Consider the following 22,656-nt stretch of genomic DNA (forward strand, 5'->3'; position numbering starts at 1 on the left):
TCCCTTCTACATGACGCGCTGCTCCGTGCCGTTGGCGGCGGGCGATTCCGCGGATCTCGCACGGGAATGGCGTCGCTCCGGTCTACTCGGTAATTACGCGCGGGTCGCGCGTTGGTCCTATTTTAGTCGTGCGTGTGGGTGAATGAGGTGCCTCGACGTCCGTCTCCGACGCTATTTTCGTCGCCCCTGCGTCCTCGCGAGCGAGAGCTGCGGATCGGCGTGCGTGCGTGTGTACGCGCGCGCGCGTGAGGGAGAAGGACGGAGGTTAGTTTTCGGGCCACAGCGAGACCCGGTCTGTGTCGTCGCCCCGGCCCCGCCGAGATTCGCGTTGTTTCGCGTCACTCGCACTCGCGTGCGCCAGCTGCCACCCCTACTCTCTCGGGGTGGCGCACGCGTTACGCGAGCGACGTAACGACGCGGGGTACGTCAAATACGAGGCGAAAACCCCTGACGTTTGACGGGACGCGATCGCGAACTGTCACAAACATGACACTCATGACAGTGCCCGCCACGGCGCACGTTCCTCCGCTAGATCAAAACAAATGTTACCGATAAAACGGAGCTATTTTCGCATTGTCGAGCATTCACTTGACACAAAGATCGCGCGGTGGGAAGGGAAGAATGAGAAGAGAATTTAGAAGGGTGTCGGAATGGGAGGGGTCTTGCCTCCCCTCCCCCGGCGAGAAGCCGCGAGGAGAGCGAATGAGACCCTCTCGTCTCTCGTCCCCCTACGGCGGAGCGGTGGGCGCTGCGGGGAAGGGTGGGCGAAGGGCTGGGGGAGGGGGAATCGTGCGCCGGCGAGGCAAATCGTATATGTCAGACTCGTGGCAGAGGGGTCAGCGCGAGGGAAAGAACGACACGAAACCGAACGTTTTCTGGGCTTAGCGGGTACGTTTTTCACGTCGGGGTCTCGCTGCACTTCTCTTTCTCTTTTTTTTCTCTCTCTCTCCCTCTACTGGTCTACCCTCGTCTAATCTTCCGCTCGTAATTCCCCCCCTCATATTCACCTCCGACCCTTAGTCACCGCTCTCGTTCCCCCATTGCTTTCGCCGTTTTTCCCTTCTTTCTTCCCCCCTCTGTTTTTTTTTTTAAATCTCGAACCCCTTCCCCCTTCGCGGTACACGCGACGCTGTCACCGCGACGAACGAGACGTACGTACGCCGAGGAGGTGCACGCATATCGATCTTCGATCGAGCGTTTCTCTCGGCCGCTTCGAGGAGAGAAGCGTTCGCGGCTCTCTCTCTCTCGCCGGGGTTCTCTCCCATTTTTTTCCCTTCTCTTTCTCTCTGTCACTCTCTCTCTCTCTCTCGCTTTGTCTCTGTTCTGCCGCTGAATCCTTCTCCCGTTGTAACGGGCCGAGCGTTGTAACAAAGTCGTGTGACATCAAGCTTTTGGCGTTTGAAGGAACGTGAGACACGCACACACACGGAGCGGGCAGGATGAACGACATGGAGGCCTACGGGGACGGATACATGGCACCGGAGGAGGAATGGGAGAGGGAGGGTCTCTTGGACCCCGCCTGGGAGAAGCAGCAGAAAAAGGTGAGCGGGTGTTATCATAGTTGAGATTTTTTCCCTTTTTTTCCTCCCTTTTTTTCTCTCTCTCTCTTTTTCCCCTCCTTCCTTCGCCTTGAGACAGACAGTCCTTTCGAGTCTAGCCGGACGGGCTCGTCTTGTTTTCCACAAATCAGACCGGCCACCGATCGTGCACAGCCGTCAATAAATTCTTCCGTCTTGCGCCTTTCCGCGTTTCACGTTATATTTTTATTGTACGAGTAACTCTCAACTCTCGTCGGTTTGCGCAAATAATCTTCGCGATCCCGCCTTCGAGTTTACACGAACGAATTTCCGTCGAACGTAGCGTCTTTCGTTTTTTCACACTTTAACTCGTAGGAGAAGATCGCGAGGTGATTGATCCTCGCAAAAAATCGCATCGCGACCTATTAAGCTTCCCAATTAAGAAAAGTAACAGTTAAAGTGGCCTCGAAGAAAGTATCTTTGATTTGTTTTCCTCAGCTGTACCTCATCGCATTTAAAGCGAGCCCACGCTGGCCGTAGATACGCAGAGACCCGGTATATGCATGTGTGTACACCTGTTCCAGAGAGAAAGACGGAGAGAGGGTGAGAGAGAAAACATTAAATTGTTTTCTTTTTTTATCTGACGTGGGTCGCAGCTGCCTATTGTAAAGAACAGAAAAGGACCAAGTATCTTTCTCGGAGTCCAACATGCATACACCAAGAGTATATACACAGCATATGCCGGGTCTTTCTCTTTGCGTTTACGACACGCCCTGTGGAGAGTGAAAAAAAAAGAAGAGTTCGAGCGTAGAAAATGTAGTTAAAGAACGATAGGAACAAGAGTCAGTAGGTAATATCGTGTTTATTTGCCAAAAGTCACTTGCACAGAGAATCGAGCTCGATCTCGATTATCAATTCCTTTAGATTATCAAAATCTTATCGGAGAGGGGAAGGGAGGGAACACTGAACTAATCGAAAAGTAATTCGAGTATCGGTAATGTGATAACAGTTCGTTTTTACAAATCCATTTTATATTAATTTTCTTATTACATTACACACGTGTCGATGAACGTGAAATAAACTTATTTTATGGTTTTCTCCTTTGCTAAAAAATTCTATTGTTATTAAAAAGGTGACGTGTGTGTATATATTGTGAATTAAATCGGTATTAGTAATGAGACAGATATATATCAGATAACGGTTTATAATTGTACTATAAAATGGCTTATAATTACTATAAAATACGAATTAAAGAACGAAACATAATTTATATATCGTAACTTAATTATTACATGTAAATGTACAGCATACGGATTGTATATTATAGATTTGTATAAACAACATAATTTTTCAAATGTAATTTAATCGCAGCTGACGTGCGATAAGATTACATTTCTCTTGCATTTGACGCTTCTTACGTTTAAGAAATTATTTTCGAAAAGAAGGTAATAGAATTAAAAATCTGTTCAAGTGATACCTACACGCTTTGTTGTTAAAACGTAACATTATTCTAATGGGAAGTGTTCGGAAGGAATTATCTCTGTCGGATGATAGGAAAACAGCGGAAATACGATTTATCTAATTGAACTTCGAGCAAAGTTATTCGCGTGAACGTCTCTTTTTTTTAATCTCTTTCTTTCTCGCTTACAAAATTTCATTTCGTACATAGCCATTAGATACTGATAAATTGGAGCATCCTCGAGTATGCGTTTGCAAGTGTTTTCTTCATTTTTGGCAGGCGCTCAAGGCTCTCCCGGAGCCCCCGCCTCTTCGCGCATATATCGGCCGCAGCCCTTCGGATTGTATTTTCAGACTTTATGACAAAAATAATCAAGAGCGCAATGAGTCACGCCCGTGATTTTCACGATGACTCGTAGTCGTTCCCCTTCGCATTGACGAAGCCTTTCCTCCTCCTCCTCCTCGTTATCTCTTTTTTTCCTTCCAGTCCGACGCGCCGGGTCGCGCCGTCCGGAGCGACGGCGCGACGTCAAGTCAGGTATTAGATAAGCCGTTACTGATAATGGTTACGCATACGCCAATAAAGCGTAACGCGTCCAGGAAAGATCGCGCCGCGCAGCGCCGCGCCGACCAGCGAACATTTTTCGTAACGCCTCTAATTTTAGAGATCCGCGTGCTCCGTTCCGGAAACGCGCGCGGCCCGAAAACGCGCGGCCGCATTTACCGAGGCTCACCGTCGCGTCGCCGCGAAAATTCATTCCGTTCGTCGAACCGCGCGGAACGTATCGAACGTTTATTATTCACGCTTCGCGGGAAAGCTTACGCGAAGTTGCTCCGTTTCGAATAACGTTTATGACAGCAATGCGATTCCGCGAACTCGGAGTAGCGGAAGGAAGTACGAGGGGCACAAAAAGCAACAGTCATATTCTTAAATTTTTTATTTTGTTCTCTCATTTCTTTCAGAGTTTTTTTTTTACAAGAAGCTGTCTATGATCTATTAAATCGATAGAAGTAAAATTAAACGAGATTTTGGGAGGATTGGAAAAATAAATTAGTAAAAAACTTAAATTCACTTACACGAATTTGTGATTTTCTAGGCTTTCTCCCTCGTTCGTGAGAAACATGAAATATCATTCATATACGGATGCGCAAATAAATCAAATACAAGTATAATTGGTCTTTTTATCTACACGTTGTAAGCGATAACACTTCCAGATAACTCTTGACATGACAAGTTTATTGATTATGCATTCATTATTATTAATTAAAACTGATCGGAGAGCATGTCGTTAGAAATACTAGAATAGTATACACATCCTACATATTTAACATATTTTATTTATTTTATTCTATTCCTTATTTACATCGAAAAACGTGTTACTCCTTGTTACGGTTTTATTGCAATTTTTAAATTGCAGTGCTATTTAATATAGTTAAAATGAAATCATTACGGACGATAGTTTGCTACGAGAGTTTCGTAAGATCCAAAGAACGTACTACAAGAATTTAAGGGGGGGGAGGGGAGCGCGTTCCCACCTTATCACGAATATCTACGTTTACTTAGGTATATATATATGCATATATTTCTACGCGACGTGAGAAAATCGAGAAACTCGCCACCGTGGTATTCGAGTTACATTACATACTCGTCTAGGTCTGGCTGGTACTCGTCTGGAATTGATAGAGTACGACAGGGCGTGCCAATTAACAGTACCGGTTAAATGCGCTAACACGTAGGAGGAAGCGGACGTTGTACGACTGTACGACACGCGCCGGCCGATTAACTGTACAGGGGAATTTCTCGTAAAATCATCGGTCGTCACGTCGTCGCATCGCCGCGTCGGCCGGAGCTCCGAGCGCGCCGGCCGCGCACGAAACATTCCTGCGATAGGAATTTTTTTCTTCCACGGATGACGTTTAAATGGGTCGCGGAAACAGCTGCTCGCCGAGCTTTCAGGCAGCGCGATCTTGAAGATCTATTCGGAGTATTCGAACGTTAGTACTCGTTGCGTGCCCCGCTCTGGGTCCCTTCGTGCCCTTGATTCTGAAAATCGTCCTACATCTGAAATGGACAAAATTGTCCACAGACTTTTCGCACTCTTTTTCTAATTAAATAATTAGCTGTCATTCTAAAATAAATAGTCTAGTCTAGAATAAAATGTCATTTATCTGTAGAGAACTTTGGATATATTAATAATATTGTTAATAATAATAAGATTCTACAGACAAATGACATTTTTATTAATAATATTGTTACAATAATGATATTTATTTATTATTAATAATAATATTAATATATAATAATTTTCTTTTTAAGTATTTTTAACATTAAATCTAATAAAATATTTCAAATTAAATTATATTTAATTTGAAATTATATTATTATATTTTACTCGAAACATTCGATTGCTGAATGATATTTAATATTTGATATGAAATATTAATAATGTTTTCAACTTTTTCTTTAATGATTGTGGATAAAAGAGCGTCTGGTGGTTCTGGATCATCGACTTATATTGGCAACAGGTGTTTATTACCCTCACGATTACTTTATAGCGTAAATATGTAAATATTTTTTGTTATTGCTCGTCGAATCAGCTCGTAGATAAAACATGTCAACCATCTGTCGTCATGATTTCGTTTGTTATTAATATGTGGTTCGCTTGATCGATCAAGCATGCTGCTATTTCTTACGTATACCCCGGTCGTTAGTATTCTCCTTGGGTTTGATTGTTCATCACGTGCACATTTGACATCTTAGCCAATTTCGAGAGCATAAATCTTTTCATGAGCAATTGTCTCAGTTTGCGAAGGTCGTCTTTCTATACGACACGTTCAACTACGCAATATTTCGACGCAACACATCGAAATTTGTTAAAGTTTATTCTCAGACTTATCGTGACATCTTAGTTAGCGCTTATCATTACTGATTACAATAGATAACGAAATAGTTAGAATTATAGGCCTTTCTTCTGTTTTTTTATATACCTCTTTTTTATTTAAGTTTACAGGTCTCTTTCGTTTTTTGTTATGCATTCCAACGTCATCAAATCTCTCTTTAAATTTGTACATCTTGCGACAAATTTTCTTCTAAACTGACAATGACGTTAGATAGTTCCACTTGTGGATTCCTTTGTATACACTCCTCGCTTTTTCTAACTGTACTTTGAAAAATGGGATCGCTCAGAATAATATCAAAAGCGTCGCGCGATGTGTTTTCCTTAATAAAATTAATATTAGCTCAATAAGACTGCTAATTTTCCACTCCGTTGCAATGATCCCGACCGTATACGATTACTCGCGCAGACGGAGTTATCTCACGCATACTGTGTAATTAGAAACTGCCAATTAATTCCGCTGTATCGATGTACACTCATCTTTCGTTATCGCTTTAAGACTAATTCCGTGCCGTCGTCCGTAGCGCGGCAATCAGCATCTTCACCAGGTAAATTCGAACGGTTAAGCCGAATAACGGGCACTAACGGCTTGCGCCGAAGTGCATCTTTGGCAATTATAAATTATCTTCCGCGCGAGTGCGTCATCTTTCTCGCTACGTTCATTTGTCTGATTAAGTGTGGTAAATGTCGGCTGACGAAAAAAGTTACCGGTCAATAAATTGAGTTTCTAACGGCCGCTGGAGTGAGATATTAACTTATTGTTAGTAACATTTAATAATAATATTCGTATATACTTTAATTTATTTATTTTTATTTATAGGTACTACTTATATACGTACTATTAACAATAGCATTATTTTTACGTTGGCATCTAGAAGTGTTTAAAAAATTTAGTATAATAGACAATCTGAATAGGCAATTCATATACAGTAGTTGTTTTTTGTTTTACGAACATAAATTGTGTATGTCATCACAAGTTCTTATCTCATTTTACTATCTCTTCCACCCCTTTCTTTAAACAACCTCTTTTTTATTAACACGTTGGCGATCAACAGATGGACGCTAGCTACTCGCTGATTCTATTTTTCGGAGGGGGAAATAAAAACTTATGAGTTTTGATGTAAAAAATTATAGGTATGTACTCAAAGTAGCATATTAAAATAAGGTGCTGATATAAAAATCGACGTTGGGAACGGAGTTGTTTAATTTTGACAATCAATGTGTTAAATATCGACGGTGAAATTCGTCTCGGGATGTTGGTCGCACGCGATGATTTCGGATGCTCTGCTCTGGTCAATAGCATCGCGGATACTTTGCGCACCTCTCTCGTCGGCGATACTCTCGCGGCCGCGGCGGCGCGGCGGCGGCGGTTCGCGCGACGCGTCTCTGATACGTCTTACGTATAAATAGACCGTATAAATAGATAACGCGTGTAGTCGTATGTCGTCGATTATAGTCGGGGTCCACATCCTCCGATCGGACTTCAGATTTCGAGGGAAATATCGCGCCGGCGCTTCATTCGTGCGAACGATAAAATGCACCGGTGATAAATTGCCGGGGAGACTCGATTTAATCCTTCGTTTTCCCGCGTGATACCAACAATGTGTCATATTCATGTATATAATTTATATATATATATATATATATATATATATATATATAAATTAATAAAATATATGTAATATTGCAAGCTATATAATTGCTAGTACTTGGAAAAATGTAGTACATATGTCAAGTTGGCGATTATAGTTTTTAATATTAATCACGGTTTTCTTAATTCTGGATTTTCTAAAATTATGAGATAAATTACGATTGTTACTATTGTTAGAGCATATGACTTTGGCTAACTTTTAATCCATAACTCCTCTATATATACAGATATATTTATGATTGATATTTTTTTTAAGTATATAAAAAATGCAATGTTATGCTTATATTTTTTAATTTTCGCGGGATACACTTTAAGTATGACGCTACGATCGCGACATGCAATGTTAAAATTGAAACGAAATGTCGAACGTTGATTAAATGTCAATCGATTTGTCGACGATACTTCGCGTTTGAAAGAGTCACTTTCATTTCGTCGATGTTGCCGATTCGCATCAGGTATGCGGGTTGCTCTTCCTTTTCGCGCACTTGAATTCGACGGTGAGCGCCAATTTGGCAGATCGCATCGTCGCCGAGAATTTAAGGCGCCTACGCGGACGACAGCGACGGGGTCCGATAACGTGTAATCCGCGTTATGATTGCGGATAAGTGAAAGCCGAGCCGTCGCCGGTCGCGAGCCACCGCGGCGATCGGCGACCGGCGACGGCGACGGTTCCGTTCCGCGTTCGATCGATTTCTTTCCGCACACCACAGCAGGATCGTTAACCTTTGGGGGGCTCGGCCGCGCGCCAAATCTCAAATTGGAACCGGACGGCCAACGCATGCCATATTTTGACTAAGACCATTGTCATGCGATGATATGGATCGAAACGTAACAGAGCGAAAATAAAAGTTGTATAATGAAACATTGCTGATACATGAGATAATAATAAGACGGGACAATTGTGGGGAAGGCAGGATGTATTCTCGAAGGATATATATAGGTACAATGAAGGGCTCCATATTTAATAAAGAATAGAGAGAGAGAGATATTTATATATTCGATTAAAAACAAAATAAATACTCGCGAGCTACTTGCGATCTCTTGATTCCTCGTACTTATTTGCTGTGTTCCTTACTTTTACTTTTTTAGTTTTATTAGTGTATTACTTTATTACTATAATTTTACTTTTATACTCGATTGCATCTTGATTTGATTTGAATATTGTACTTATTATATACTTGGAATTTCCGGGAGAAACTTCGGAAGTTTCTCTTAACCGCGAATTATTCATTATTAAACACGATCATGCGACGATCATGAATGGAAGATCGGGGATAATCTAACTAAAGATCGAACCTCGTTGCAGCTAACAAGCGTATAAGAGACTAACGCGAGATTACTAACTTGCCGTTCGAATAACTTGAATAATATATTTCGATAAAATCGGTTTACACTTTACGTTTTTTAGGAAGAATTCAATATATACGGATTGAATTCTATTCAACCGATTTGCGTATAGATAATATACGCAAATTGGTTTACAATTGAATAAAAATGATCGCATCTATTCTCTTCCGAAAGAAATATGGAATCAAATTTAAATTCTGGCTGGGGCGATATTTTTCGCGATGAATTCTTTATAGATGTATAAGATGCTTTTTGGCATCTGTACTTAAATTAATTATCAATTTAATAATATGTAAAATTACATTTTTAACTTTGGCATAAAAAATTGCTTTACAAGACTAATAATCGTCGTGATATAAAATTTATTATTAGAAGACGCACTTAAGATCTCGCCCGATGATCGCAAAAATGCCAACATTTGTTTATGCTGCGAAAAAAATACAGAATCGGCAGGCCTCTCTGGTTGTGAAATATCGAGGGAAACCATGAAAATAGAAATGTTATGCGGTATAGAAGAAGATACAGCTCGCGCGAATAAATGCAAAGCAACAGCGGACAACGGCGGAAATAATAGAGCGTGGAAAGTCGCGATTATTTTTCTTGGGCGAGGATGGTTCTTCGGCTGCACGCAGCTGCGTGCGCCAAACGCGGATTCATCATGCAGACATTTCGCTGTACACCCACGATTAACTATTTTAGATATTGGCTAGATATTGGCCTCATTCGAAAGGTCGTAGTAATAATTACGGACTGCATCTCCCGCCCACGTGTTCCGCGATTCAAGCTCCCCGTTAAATTTTTCACCCTCGTGCCAAGACGCGTACTCTTATCAATGACCCGTTAGGCACGATAGCGGCAACGATGTATCTTCTCGAGAGAATGGTGATTCGGATCTATCTGCACAAAGCCTACTGGAAAATTGTCAATGACGTTTATCAGTGAATTGACGTTTATTAATGAACGTTGATAATATATCTTAGAAATGACAATTCTCAAAGATGATGCGTGATGAAGTTGCGAAAGTTATCTATTGTTATAACTTTATGTATAATAAATAAAAAAATTCAATAAACGTCGAATATTTTGATATAAATAGTACATGCTTCGTCGAAGACTTATTGAAGTAATATATTCCTAAGGGCGAATTAATTCGAGACGTACTTGAGACGTCAGCACTTTGAGAAATCCTTTCTGTGCAATCTAAATATAATTTAAATGCAATTTGCATATATGTATAATTAACAGAGATTATCAAATTACTCCTCGTTAGATATAAATTAACGGCTCGGAGAAGAGCTTTGAGAAACTCGTTGAGACTCGTTGACATTCTCATGAGAAAGATTACATTTGCAGACTGATCCGTAATTAAACTGTTTCGTTGCCAAATTTAATGCAACATGATAGAAGCATACATTCCTGTCTGCAGAAGACAGAAAATAAGCGGCGATAGGACAAACCTAGAACAAACATTTTGCAAATGCAAGCGACGGCGACGTTTTCGCTTTAAACTTGAAGCTTAAACGATGTTGCGCTTTATCGAAGATTACACTATATGTGCACGCGCATATATTTCGATAAGACACGAAACGATCCGATAAGGATGACAGGAGGGGCACAGACAAACGTAGACTATTGTCAAATTTTTGGAGTAGAAATAGAGTAGCGCGTAAAAAATCATACGCGAAGATTTTGATTATGTGAATTGCACGGAGAAGGGCGTTTAGGCTGTTTTTGTATAAATTTATTTACTCATAGTCGACACACACATACATGTTAATGTGAATAATGATGACAAAGTTGCGCTAATGAGGAAAATAAGTGTTAGGAAATTTAAAAAAATTATAATTATGTTCAATACAGTACGTAACGAAAAGTTTTCTTTTCTTTTTTCTTTGCCTTTTTTCTTCTTATCGATGAAAATTCCACGACGAATATATTTGGAGCAGAAATTAAGCAGAAATTACTAACTAGAATATGTTACATGTGGAGGCATACCTATATTAATTACGTCCTTAATAAATATAATTAAATATTATGTATCTATAGTTGAGTATTATGTTTATTTAAATTTTGTCGATCGCGAGATAACCCTCGAAAATCGTGCGCCGAAATAACGCGGGACGCGCGTCGAGAATAACACGATAGTGTTTATATTATCTTTAATGTACTAGCGTGTGTCATACACATTAAGGTTTGTAGAGAGATGACGATGAATCACGGAGGAACAAAATTTGTAATGGTGCCACCGATGACACCAACGATGTTATCGTAATATATATACGGATATGAGCGCCAGAGCTTTTGACGATAGCAAGATAGTATTATCTTGGATAGACGATAATACGAGAAGCAGATAGAAGAGACGGCAACTTAAGAAACTAGATACATCTTATAAAAGTTTTACATGCGCGCACATTAGCGTACAACGCTTCTAAAGCGATCGTTTCTCTTCATACTTTACGTATATCAATCGCGTTAATCGGAGTATGACGCGACAGCATGATCGAATCGTTCTGAAAATAATGGCCCGTCAATGTAACGATAAATGTTACATTTATGAAAAATAATCACGATGAAGCGCAACCTTTTCAAACGACATGTATAGCACTGAATAAAAAGGGTTTATCGTTTATAAAGATAATTTTCTTTTGTAATTTTGATTAAAAGAAATTAAATACAATTATTACAGATTCAGTATTGCTTTTCAAACTATTATAATATTGTAATCAGCATCGCACTACAGGATTATGAACGAGAAACTTTAAATGTAAAATAAACAAGCTGGCTTGCGTCTTCAGTCACTTTGCAATTGAATGAAGGAAATAAATGTCGGCTCTTTTCTAAAAATAGCTCTTTATTTACAAAGTAATGTACACTTCTTTTTCGTACGCAACGCGACCGGTTGGACGTTGGAAATTTTCTCTCTCGACCAGAATTTCTTTTCGACTCGTAGATTGCGTGGCGTAAATCTCGGGGGAGGATATTATATTTGCCGTCCGTTGTGTAAATCGTCTTCGAAAACGGCCGTGCGCACACTCGTCGGCGTATAGGCCCGCGGAAAACGAGTGGTCGTGTTACCACGTAACGTATAAACGGTCAGAAATAGAAATAATGTGTTATCAGCAAATATATCGGGCTATCGCATTTCTTCATCCTCGAGGACGTCCCTTATCCGTGAGCTGTGCGTCTGGTTGTATTTTCCATCGATACAGCACATCATTCGCGCGTGCACGGAAGACTTTTTTCAACGACAGAGTATTAAATTACGAATTCGTGCAAATGTATCGCGCGATACATTTTATCGACGGATTAGAGCCTTTAATTATATTCAACGCTTTGTAGCGCGATATTATTTATTTGCCGAACGAAAGCACGAGAGTGTTTCAATTGCGAATGCCTCGCGCAGGTGGATCGTAGACCGCAACTGCAAACATACGTCTATACATGTTTTTCTCGCCCGACGACCGACGACGTGCATGATCGGTGACGTAAGAATGAGAATTACGTCGACAGTTAAATTATTAAATAACGGGCGAATTCGGAAATGCCGTCGGAAATGCTTTAATACTCGGGTGCGGGAGGAGTCAATGTTTTACAAATAGATCTTAGAGCGCGCGTGCAGAGAGAGAGAGAGAGACGTTAGGAGGGTGGCTCATGTCCAAAATTGGCCCGTCGTGGGCTTCACGCCGGCCGTATTGAATTTCACGCAATATTTTTCCAACTCGAAAATTTCGATCGTCGGCAACCGGGACCTTTTTTTACCGATCCCGATCGAGAATGCCGCGCTTCACTCCGCGATTTTCGAATAAACATTCCGCGAACTCGCGCTCGGCACTCCCCTCCAGGATTTATCTCCGCTCGACTCCTTGGACACGCCTCGATCGTAACGTCGTCGACGTAATTTACATCATGCGATTTTTTATATCGCGAAAATCGTCGCGATTTCACCGCGCCGAAAAAAAAAACGGAGATTATACCACGGAAGCTGACGTTGGAGATCGATTTGTCGCGCGACGACGATTACGGAGATTTTAATCTAACACAATGTAAACAATTATCTTTTTAATTCGGAAACTGTCCTGCAAGATTTGCCTCCGGGGGCTCCGGGGTTCCTGATCTGCTGTTGCTGTATTTCAAAAAGCAAGAGACATTGCGCGTAAGAACGGCTTTTTAACAAGATCGTGCACTTGTCTCACAATCGCAGAAAAATATCGAAAGTTTATCCGAAAATCATTGCGGAGAACGATAGAAAGCGTGGCTTAAGAACCAGGACAGAAGATATATATAGCGGGAGGGATCGGGGTCGCTACTAAAATATACACTAAGCAGTATAGCAGAGAAACTCAATCCCCTGTTGTAAATGATTTATTTCTTCATGGCACATTGTTCGTGTAAAAAATTAGGTACACCGTTTCGGTCGAACAGCCCTTCTCTGATTGTCTCGCTATTATCTGTATTATTTCTGTCTATTAACCCTCGCCACCCATCTGGGATCTTCTTTGACCTCACGCGCTTGAAAATGGCGAAAACCTCGCTGTTTTACCGCGGATAATGATTCCGAGTAATTTTTATAGCAATATTTATACTTTTTGTTATTTTTTATTTTAACAAAAATGTTTATATATTAGAAATCTGTAAAAAATGAGTAATAATAAGGGGTCAAAACGACCCCATGTGAGTTACATGAAATTCTAAAGCAGATAGGCGGCGAGGGTTAATTGTACATCAACCCTCGACTTGCTCAGCACCAACTTATGATTGCCGAACGCAGATTAATTGATTCCTTTTTTTTTATGTCCTCAGACATTCACAGCTTGGTGCAACTCGCATCTACGCAAAGCAGGCACTGCCATCGAATCGATCGAAGACGATTTTAGGAATGGGTTGAAACTGATGTTACTGCTTGAGGTGATCTCAGGGGAGACCCTTCCGAGGCCCGACAGAGGCAAGATGAGGTTCCACAAGATTGCCAACGTTAACAAGGCCCTTGATTATATCGCCAGTAAGGGCGTCAAGCTGGTTTCAATTGGCGCGGAAGGTACGTTTTTCTCTCTTGAAATTCTTTACATAATCAATCATTGCGTAAAAGTGTAGTGTGCTAAATCGTGTAAAATATTTATTTTTTACGCACTGATAGTATATCTTATAAAAATAAAAGTTTATTAGATTTTTAGTGATCACATCACACTTTTATATTTTATATTTTAATAACGTTCACACTTTTATATTTTAATAACGTAAAAATAATTGCAGAATTAATATAATTTATATTATCTTGTACGCTCCTCAACTGTCGATAACTTTTTGACAGAAATCGTTGACGGCAATTTAAAGATGACTTTGGGAATGATATGGACCATTATCTTGAGATTCGCGATCCAGGATATCTCCGTGGAGGAGATGACTGCGAAGGAGGGACTATTGCTTTGGTGCCAACGCAAGACGGCACCGTACAAGAACGTCAACGTTCAAAACTTCCACCTGTCCTTCAAGGATGGTCTCGCGTTCTGCGCTCTTATCCATCGTCATCGGCCCGACTTGATCGACTACAACAAACTCAGCAAGGATAACCCGCTAGAGAACTTGAACACTGCCTTTGATGTCGCTGAAAAGTATCTCGACATTCCTCGCATGTTAGATCCCGATGGTAAGTATCAAATTAAACATTAAATTAAAAACGTTCAGGTACTTGTAATAGAGGGACATACAGCTTAGGAATATGGGACACACGTTCGTCACTCTATTTGATAGGATTGAGGAAACGATTGTATCGAATCGCCGAGATTAGATATTTGCCTTTCAATTTTCGCCGTATAGGATGGAACTACGATTGGATTTTTTTGAGTGACAACATGACATGTATAAACACTTAATGTTTATATGTTCCCTTGATATCATATAGATTTGATCAACACTCCCAAGCCGGATGAGCGAGCTATCATGACGTATGTGTCCTGCTACTACCACGCGTTCCAAGGTGCCCAGCAGGTCAGCGTCAAAGAAAAATGCGTGTTGCTCCCTCGTTCCTGTCCCGTCGTAAAAACGACCTGTTCTATCCTTCGTTAAAGCGAATTATAATTAAAGGAATTGTATGCTAACCGTTAATGACGTTTGAACCTGCTAATCGATTACCTTGCTATTGTCTTAATTTAATTACTTCACCAGAGGACCGAAACAAACTACGCACTGTGTTCCGTAATACTTTTTAATTATAATTAAAAGATACGGTGACAATGTCATATTATTTTTGCCAGCATAATGTGAGAATTATATTGTGAGAATTACTAATGACATTCCGCTCCTTGCCGGATTTGTTTACTGTTAAAATTAATTAAATTTTTAACGGCAAATTTTTCCGCTAACAACGCATGGTTTGAGTTTCTTCGAATGTGTTTTTCTAGATATGCGAAATACGGCAATGCCTGATGAGAGGGCCGTGATGACCTATGTTTCCTCATACTACCACTGTTTTAGCGGTGCTCAAAAGGTGTGTGTTTTGCAATTCAAATTAACCTGTAACAAACGCGTTGACTATTTGTATGCGCATTGAAATATATTATTAACTCGCGGAGCAAAAAATTCAGACATTTAATATATCTCAAGTTTCTTATTTACATTTCTAGATGGCTATTTTCACGATTGCATGTGTCTTGCTCAATGGAAGTAAACTACATATGTTTCAAATATACAAACACAATCCAAGAATTCGTTGTAAGGGGAGAAATGCGCACTTTCTTATTGTAGGCAGAGACAGCGGCCAACAGAATCTGCAAGGTACTGAAGGTGAACCAAGAGAACGAGCGTCTCATGGAGGAATACGAGCGCTTGGCTTCCGATTTGCTCGAATGGATACGACGAACGCTACCATGGCTCGCGAACCGGCAGACCGACAATTCCCTCGCTGGTTGTCAAAAGAAATTGGAGGAGTACAGGACGTATCGGCGCAAGCATAAGCCGCCGCGTGTCGAACAGAAAGCCAAGCTGGAGACGAATTTCAATACTCTTCAGACGAAGCTGAGGCTGAGCAATAGGCCGGCGTACATGCCCACGGAAGGAAAAATGGTGTCCGACATAAATAAAGCGTGGAGAAGTGAGTTTTTTTTCAAAGTCCCTTTATATATCTTACTATATATTTTTCGAGTAAAATAACAATATGTCAAAAATTATTTTTAGATTTGGAATTAGCCGAGAAGACGTTCGAGGACTGGTTATTGTCTGAGATGATGCGTCTGGAGCGACTGGAACATCTGGCGCAAAAATTCAAGCACAAGGCAGATGCTCACGAAGATTGGACCGCCGGCAAAGAAGAGATGCTCACGTCTCAACACTTCCGACAGTGTAAACTAAACGATCTCAAGGCCTTAAAGAAAAAGCACGAGGCCTTTGAGTCAGATCTCGCGGCTCATCAAGATCGCGTAGAGCAGATCGCGGCTATCGCTCAAGAACTCAAGTAATTTCATAACTTGAAATCTGTCTCGGACGATTATCTTGGCCGTTGTAACGTTCGTGTTCTATTGTTACAGCACTCTTGAGTATCATGACAGCGCATCTGTGAACGCCAGATGCCAACGCATTTGCGATCAGTGGGATCGCTTGGGTACACTCACCCAACGTAGACGTCAAGCTCTCGACGAAGCCGAGAAAATCCTGGAGAAGATAGACGTCTTACATCTGGAGTTTGCCAAGCGCGCTGCTGTGAGCACTTGACTATATTTGCAAAAATTGTCGGTTTCTTTTTTTTACCCGAGTGTAACGTCTGACGTCGCGTGATTTTCAGCCATTCAACAATTGGTTGGATGGAACCAGAGAAGATCTAGTGGACATGTTTATCGTCCACACGATGGAGGAGATCCAAGGTCTGATGGACGCGCACGCTGCGTTCAAGGCTACTCTGGGCGAAGCAGATAAGGAGTACAATTCAATTGTGGGATTGGTGCGCGAGGTCGAATCCATAGTTAAACAATATCAGATTCCTGGCGGCCTAGAGAATCCTTACACCGCTCTCACTGCAATGGTATGTCGAAGGATAAATTGTTGAATATATTTATGATACAGAGATTCACCTTAAATTAATCAATATTATCTTCTTAGGACCTTACTAAGAAATGGAGTGATGTTAGACAATTAGTCCCTCAACGTGACGGTACCCTGGCTGCTGAACTTCGCAAACAACAAAGTATCCTTGCTTTATGATATCGATTATTTAACTTTCTTTTGATATTTACTGACTCATAATGTTAAGTAAATTTCATGTTGAATAAAAATTTTTATTACGGCTTAAGGAAAAGTTTTTCAATGGTTAAATGTGCATTTGAAAGATATTTCCTGAATTGTGAAAATAGATAATGAACTGCTTAGACGACAGTTCGCCGAGAAAGCCAATGTTGTCGGACCATGGATAGAACGTCAGTTGGACGCCGTCACCGCGATTGGTCTCGGTCTTCAGGTGAATTAATCTTACATAGAGAGTTATCTATCGTTTATACTTTATATATTTCACGGAATTTTAAATGTTGCATTTATATTTCAGGGAACTCTCGAGGATCAGTTACATCGTCTGAAGGAATACGAACAGGCAGTATATCAATACAAGGCTCATCTTGAGGAATTGGAGAAGATCCACCAAGCGGTTCAGGAAGGCATGATCTTCGAGAACCGCTACACTCAGTATACCATGGAGACGCTGCGTGTCGGTTGGGAACAGCTTCTGACCTCGATCAATCGCAACGTTAACGAAGTCGAAAATCAAATTCTCACTAGAGATTCAAAGGTATTTCTAAATTACTCAAATAGTCATATCTACGTCATTCTAGAGGAATGTTAAGGCAAGGTAGCCAGTGGGAATTAACGTTTTTTTTTTATACCTAGAAGGTTATTACCAATCTCATTACCTTAAGTACCGATATATTTGAAAAGAGCATTTATATAAATTTTTAAAGAATCAGGAATGTAAAGAATATAATTGCTTGTTTATGCAGAAACGTAAAATATCTCTTATTATAAGATATAAATAACTTACATCTTTAACGAAATTTTATCGTTGAAGAAATAGTTTGGTAACATGAAACAAATGAAAACTATTGGTAATTGTCGTATTGGATCGTCGATCATAAGGTGAAAGCATTTGTATTAGCAAAAAGCAATTGCGGAAAATGTTGAAACAAATGGAAAATGGTAAAAACCAAAAGAAAGAAGAGGAAGAACCAAAAGAAGAGCAAGAGTCAGAAAAAGAGGAGGCTGATTCCTTATTAAAGGAGCTTGAGGATTCTATAATAGACGATGAGGTTATGTGAACAAAATATACGATGCAATATTTATATCTCGATTATTTAGAAGAAGAAGAACGATGTAGTTTAGCATCAGAAAACTTCAATATAAAAACTTCGATATGGAAACTTTCTACGTTTACATTGCCAAGTTTCCTTTAGAACTTTCTACAGATATTTTAGATGACGAAAATATTAGTTTTATTCATATTTCTTATAAATATAAAAACTTATTTCTTAAAGGGTTAAAAACTGTTTTAAAAGTGGTGAAATTGCTTCAATTTTTGAAGATATTTTCTATATGATATTCTTTATATATCAAACGTAAATTTATCTAGTTCATGATTTAGCCATTAGTCATTTTTAATAATCTTTTTTATTGAAAATTGATATGTAGCATCAAGTCTTCCTAAAAAGTCTTTATAAAATTCAAAACTGTGTTATACATTTTTTAAAAAATTAATTGAGAATACGCTAATATTTAAATAATAAATAAATAAATGAGCTTGTGTTTCAAGCTCTATGTTATTATTAACATTCTTGATTTCGCTTATGATCCTTTTAAAAACAAGCGTAAATGCATTTCTGTTTCAGGGCATTACTCAGGAGCAGCTGAATGAATTCCGCAGCAGTTTCAACCACTTTGACAAGAATAGGACAGGCAGATTGGCACCGGACGAGTTTAAATCCTGTCTCGTGTCTCTGGGATACTCTATCGGAAAGGACAGGCAAGGCGACATCGACTTTCAACGAATTCTGGCTATCGTCGATCCCAACAATTCAGGCTATGTGCACTTTGATGCCTTCCTTGACTTTATGACACGCGAGTCCACCGATACTGACACGGCAGAACAAGTCATCGACAGTTTCCGCATTCTTGCTGGCGACAAGGTAAAAATATTTGATATTTCGTGATTAATCCACAACGACGAAAGTCTCGTTGTCGTTCGATCTAAATCGTAAATTCTTGTCTTTTAGCCTTACATCTTGCCAGACGAATTGAGGAGAGAATTACCACCGGATCAGGCAGAATACTGCATCCAGCGAATGCCTCCGTTCAAAGGACCGAGCGCTGTGCCTGGAGCATTGGACTACCGCTCCTTCTCGACGGCTCTATATGGCGAATCTGATCTGTAGATGAACGTAATGTAAAAATCGATATTATTTGATACGGAATGATATCGAAAAAAATATGAAAAAACAAACAGATCAGATATTCGACAATGACAGGTGAACAATGCCTAAAAATTTCTCCTACTATTTTAGTACGCTAACGCATCAACGTATTTTCATGTGGCGATACGTTTTACGAAATCGGAACTCAGTGTGAGAGAGTACAATACGTACAATAATATCGGTCATTACGTTAAATACTAATAATTGTACGTGCGCATATATACTCGAGGTTGTTGGAACTGTCCGGGGCTAGTAAGAAAGCAGGCGATGTCATTTTAACGCAAAGGGATCTAAGTGTGTCAAAATAGGTATTAACTAAGAATATCTCTTCCACACGAATGGAAATTACATATCAAATATACGTACGAAAGAAGATTACGTAGCTTTTATATAAGTCTGTTAACACGACAATAATGAGTATCAAATATGAATATTTGGATACCTTTCGTTAAAAAGATAGGAAACCTAAGTGTAAACACGTAATTCGAAATTAATGTACTCTTCTAAGAACGTTTTGCTACATGCTTATTCTTCTATTTTTTTCATGTAGCCTATGCTGGAACGAGACAATTTAAATTTTATTTTTGTCTTTTTGAAAATATAAGTGCCAATGATAGATAAGATCTTCTACAATTCCTCTTTTCGAATGGAAATGTATTGCATCTGAAGCCATATTTAAGTCTGGCAATTATGGTAAAAAGAAGCTCACGTAATAAAATATACGTAGTTAGTGAGTGCATTGATACTAGAGGCTCTCCGAATTATTACTAGAATAGTACTACTAGTACTATTTATATACTATATTTTCTCTACATATATATATCGGGATATTTGTTCTAAAGTTCCATATCCTAGTTTTGTATATGATTATACGGCGAAAGAGATATATATATCGCAGAGATTTCGTGTAATTCGTGTAATTTTTTTTGCAAAATCTCTAGGAAATTTACAAAAAAACAGGATATTGTGGAATGAATAAAAATTACACAATTTTACTAAGAGATTTTAGTGATTTTGCAAAATCATGGGCTCTGTTAGTGAAATTGTGAATTAAAATTTTTATTAATTTATATATATATAAAATTTTATATTTATATTTTATTTATAATGTATATTTATTCCACAATATCACGGTTTTTTGTCGATTCTCTAAGGATTTTACGAAAAAACGAATTACACGAAATTTCTGCGACATATACATATATTTTTAGACTTACGATTTTTGCCATTGTAGTGTGACACGAATTTAATAATGGATTTGGATTGGACAGAATTTATTGTATCTTTATTAGTATCTTTATTAGTGTGCACACTCTGTAAAGCCATAGATCAATGTTCGCACAAACATCAAAATAAAAGAGAAACCGCCAAGGTACTAAAAACTCAGGAGGGTAATAATAATAAATTTTTGCGAGTCTTAACGATATATAAATCGACTTTCTCGCTAAGTATCCAGAAAACGTATGTTCGAAATCGAATAATATCTATATTTTTTTTATGAGCGCGGCACTACGAATCCTTAAACGATAAGCCGTCGCCTTATATACTTTGTAAATCGTATATTAAAGATACGCGAAACGCATATGCTGAACGAAGCAAATTTATTTATTTATTTGACTTTAATAATTATTTATTATATCGCTCCATATATAGATAAATATATATATCTATTTTACGGTAGTGAACGGAATACTTTTCTTAAAGTATTTATTTTTATAAATATCCGCGAAGAGCGATAAGGCGCTAATTGTAATATAGAGTCCACCATGTAAATCTCTAAATCGCAGCTACCATTTCTCGTATCACATTTTTTAATACGAGCCTTATCTATCAAAAGTGACGTCAAAGTCATCATTATTGTTCGAATTCTTGTGAAAAGTCAATCTCTCGATAAAAATGCTCGTGTGTGTGAAATGCAATTACTTCTATCGGCGAAAGTATACTGTAAGTTTCTTTCTTTCTTTCTTTCTTTTCGTTCGCTTTTTGCGGCTTTAACGCGCTTTTCCATATCCGTCTTAACGCGTTTTTTTTTCTTTTTTGAGAGTTTACTTAATTTCTCATTCCTTTTTATTTCTTCTTTTTCTCTCAGAGTATACTATATTGGGCACACGGAGAGACGAGTAATAATACGAGAAAAGGCGAACAGCAGAAAATTAACTGCTGGAACAGTATACACGCAAATAAACGATACACACACGCACTTTTTCACATGTATACGTACACACACACGTGAGGAAAACATACGTAATGCCAAAAAAGCGTATACTTTGGAAAAAATATACAATATATATACACATATCCGACGCATCGCGATATCCGTAAACGAATATTCGAAAGTGACGTCTCCGAATACCTCGTTACTGAACAATTGTCAAATATTGTTATGCAAACGAATACATTCTCATTTATATATATAGCATACACGTACAATTGTAATTAATTATTATTTCATGAAACAATATTTATGAAATTGCGACAGTTCGACGGAAACCTCGCTGAAACACGATCGTCTCGCGGTGCATTACATTTATCAGCTACTACTGTATACTTGTTTTGCCCATTTCATCTTCCTAAACTAGATTAATAACAAATAACATTGTGAAACGCAAGAATATCGGGGAAAATAAAGAAAAATCTTTGAAAAATAAGTATATACTGTTGCGTCCGAGTATGAAGTTTCGTTTGTTTGTGCCTCTCCGTATAAGATCAGCTGGACTAGGGAGAAATCTATAGAAGAAGAGAAATCGATTCTTGTCAATAAATCATCCTTTACTAAATAATGGAGAGTCTCGCCGGGGCTGTCATCGTACTCGGTCGTGCGACACTCGGTTTTCAATTACCTTGTAGAACAAATTAAGTTGACGTTTCGAGTCTTGCTCATTTTGCGGGAGTCCCCGAAAGAGCAAATCCTATTTGGTCTACTCTTCTCTCCTCTCCCCTCGATGTGGCAGTATTCATATCGCATCATAGAGTTCCTTTTTTAATTTTTTAATTTCGATAAAACGTGTCGTGATATTCGTACTCATCTAAGAATTTCCTTTAATAGGTTGATGCAAAATAGTTCGCTTTATTTAAAATAATGGTACCTTAATATTGTCTTTATTACGACTCATTTTTTTAAGGAAATGTACAATAGACACGTGCGTGTGTGCGGTTAAATGGCTTTTATTTCAAGTACAAAAATTCTTCGATACATACAAATCCGATGTTACTCGACGCGCCGATGAGAATCGAGTAAGGTTTATCGTATATTTCTTTATCGGGTGGACGTACTTTACGTAAAGAGGGATACCTTAATCGCGAAAATTTACGCCCGCCAGTATGCCACGCGAAAAGTATACGCT

General features: G+C 39.2%; 1 protein-coding gene across 4 annotated transcripts; it reads left to right on the forward strand.

Annotated features, from left to right (window-relative positions):
* Window positions 1-48: 48 nt before the first annotated feature.
* On the forward strand, window positions 49-21,960 carry Actn (alpha actinin). 4 transcript variants are annotated; one of them, XM_071774441.1, is made up of 15 exons: window positions 737-888; window positions 1,405-1,541; window positions 13,674-13,908; window positions 14,182-14,517; window positions 14,773-14,862; window positions 15,272-15,357; window positions 15,615-15,960; window positions 16,044-16,320; window positions 16,394-16,565; window positions 16,648-16,884; window positions 16,962-17,046; window positions 17,213-17,316; window positions 17,401-17,640; window positions 18,731-19,027; window positions 19,115-21,960. In XM_071774441.1, the coding sequence occupies exons 2-15, from the start codon at window positions 1,440-1,442 to the stop codon at window positions 19,271-19,273; spliced, it is 2,766 nt and encodes a 921-aa protein (XP_071630542.1). In that variant the 5' UTR covers window positions 737-888; window positions 1,405-1,439; the 3' UTR covers window positions 19,274-21,960. The 4 variants fall into 4 exon arrangements, with proteins under 4 accessions (XP_071630540.1, XP_071630542.1, XP_071630539.1 ...); XM_071774439.1 differs by lacking the exons at window positions 737-888; window positions 15,272-15,357 and adding an exon at window positions 49-264 and having other exon boundaries at window positions 14,773-14,858; XM_071774438.1 differs by lacking the exon at window positions 15,272-15,357 and having other exon boundaries at window positions 14,773-14,858.
* Window positions 21,961-22,656: the final 696 nt, after the last annotated feature.

Source organism: Temnothorax longispinosus, chromosome 3, assembly GCF_030848805.1.
Source record: "Temnothorax longispinosus isolate EJ_2023e chromosome 3, Tlon_JGU_v1, whole genome shotgun sequence".
NCBI classification, from domain to species: domain Eukaryota; kingdom Metazoa; phylum Arthropoda; class Insecta; order Hymenoptera; family Formicidae; genus Temnothorax; species Temnothorax longispinosus.

Coding starts and splice junctions, on each gene's coding strand:
- Actn (XM_071774441.1), top strand. CDS start 1,440: ATGAACGACATGGAGGCCTACGGGGACGGATACATGGCACCGGAGGAG. Junction 16,885..16,961: donor ACACCGCTCTCACTGCAATG/GTATGTCGAAGG, acceptor TTATCTTCTTAG/GACCTTACTAAGAAATGGAG. Junction 17,317..17,400: donor CGATTGGTCTCGGTCTTCAG/GTGAATTAATCT, acceptor TTTATATTTCAG/GGAACTCTCGAGGATCAGTT.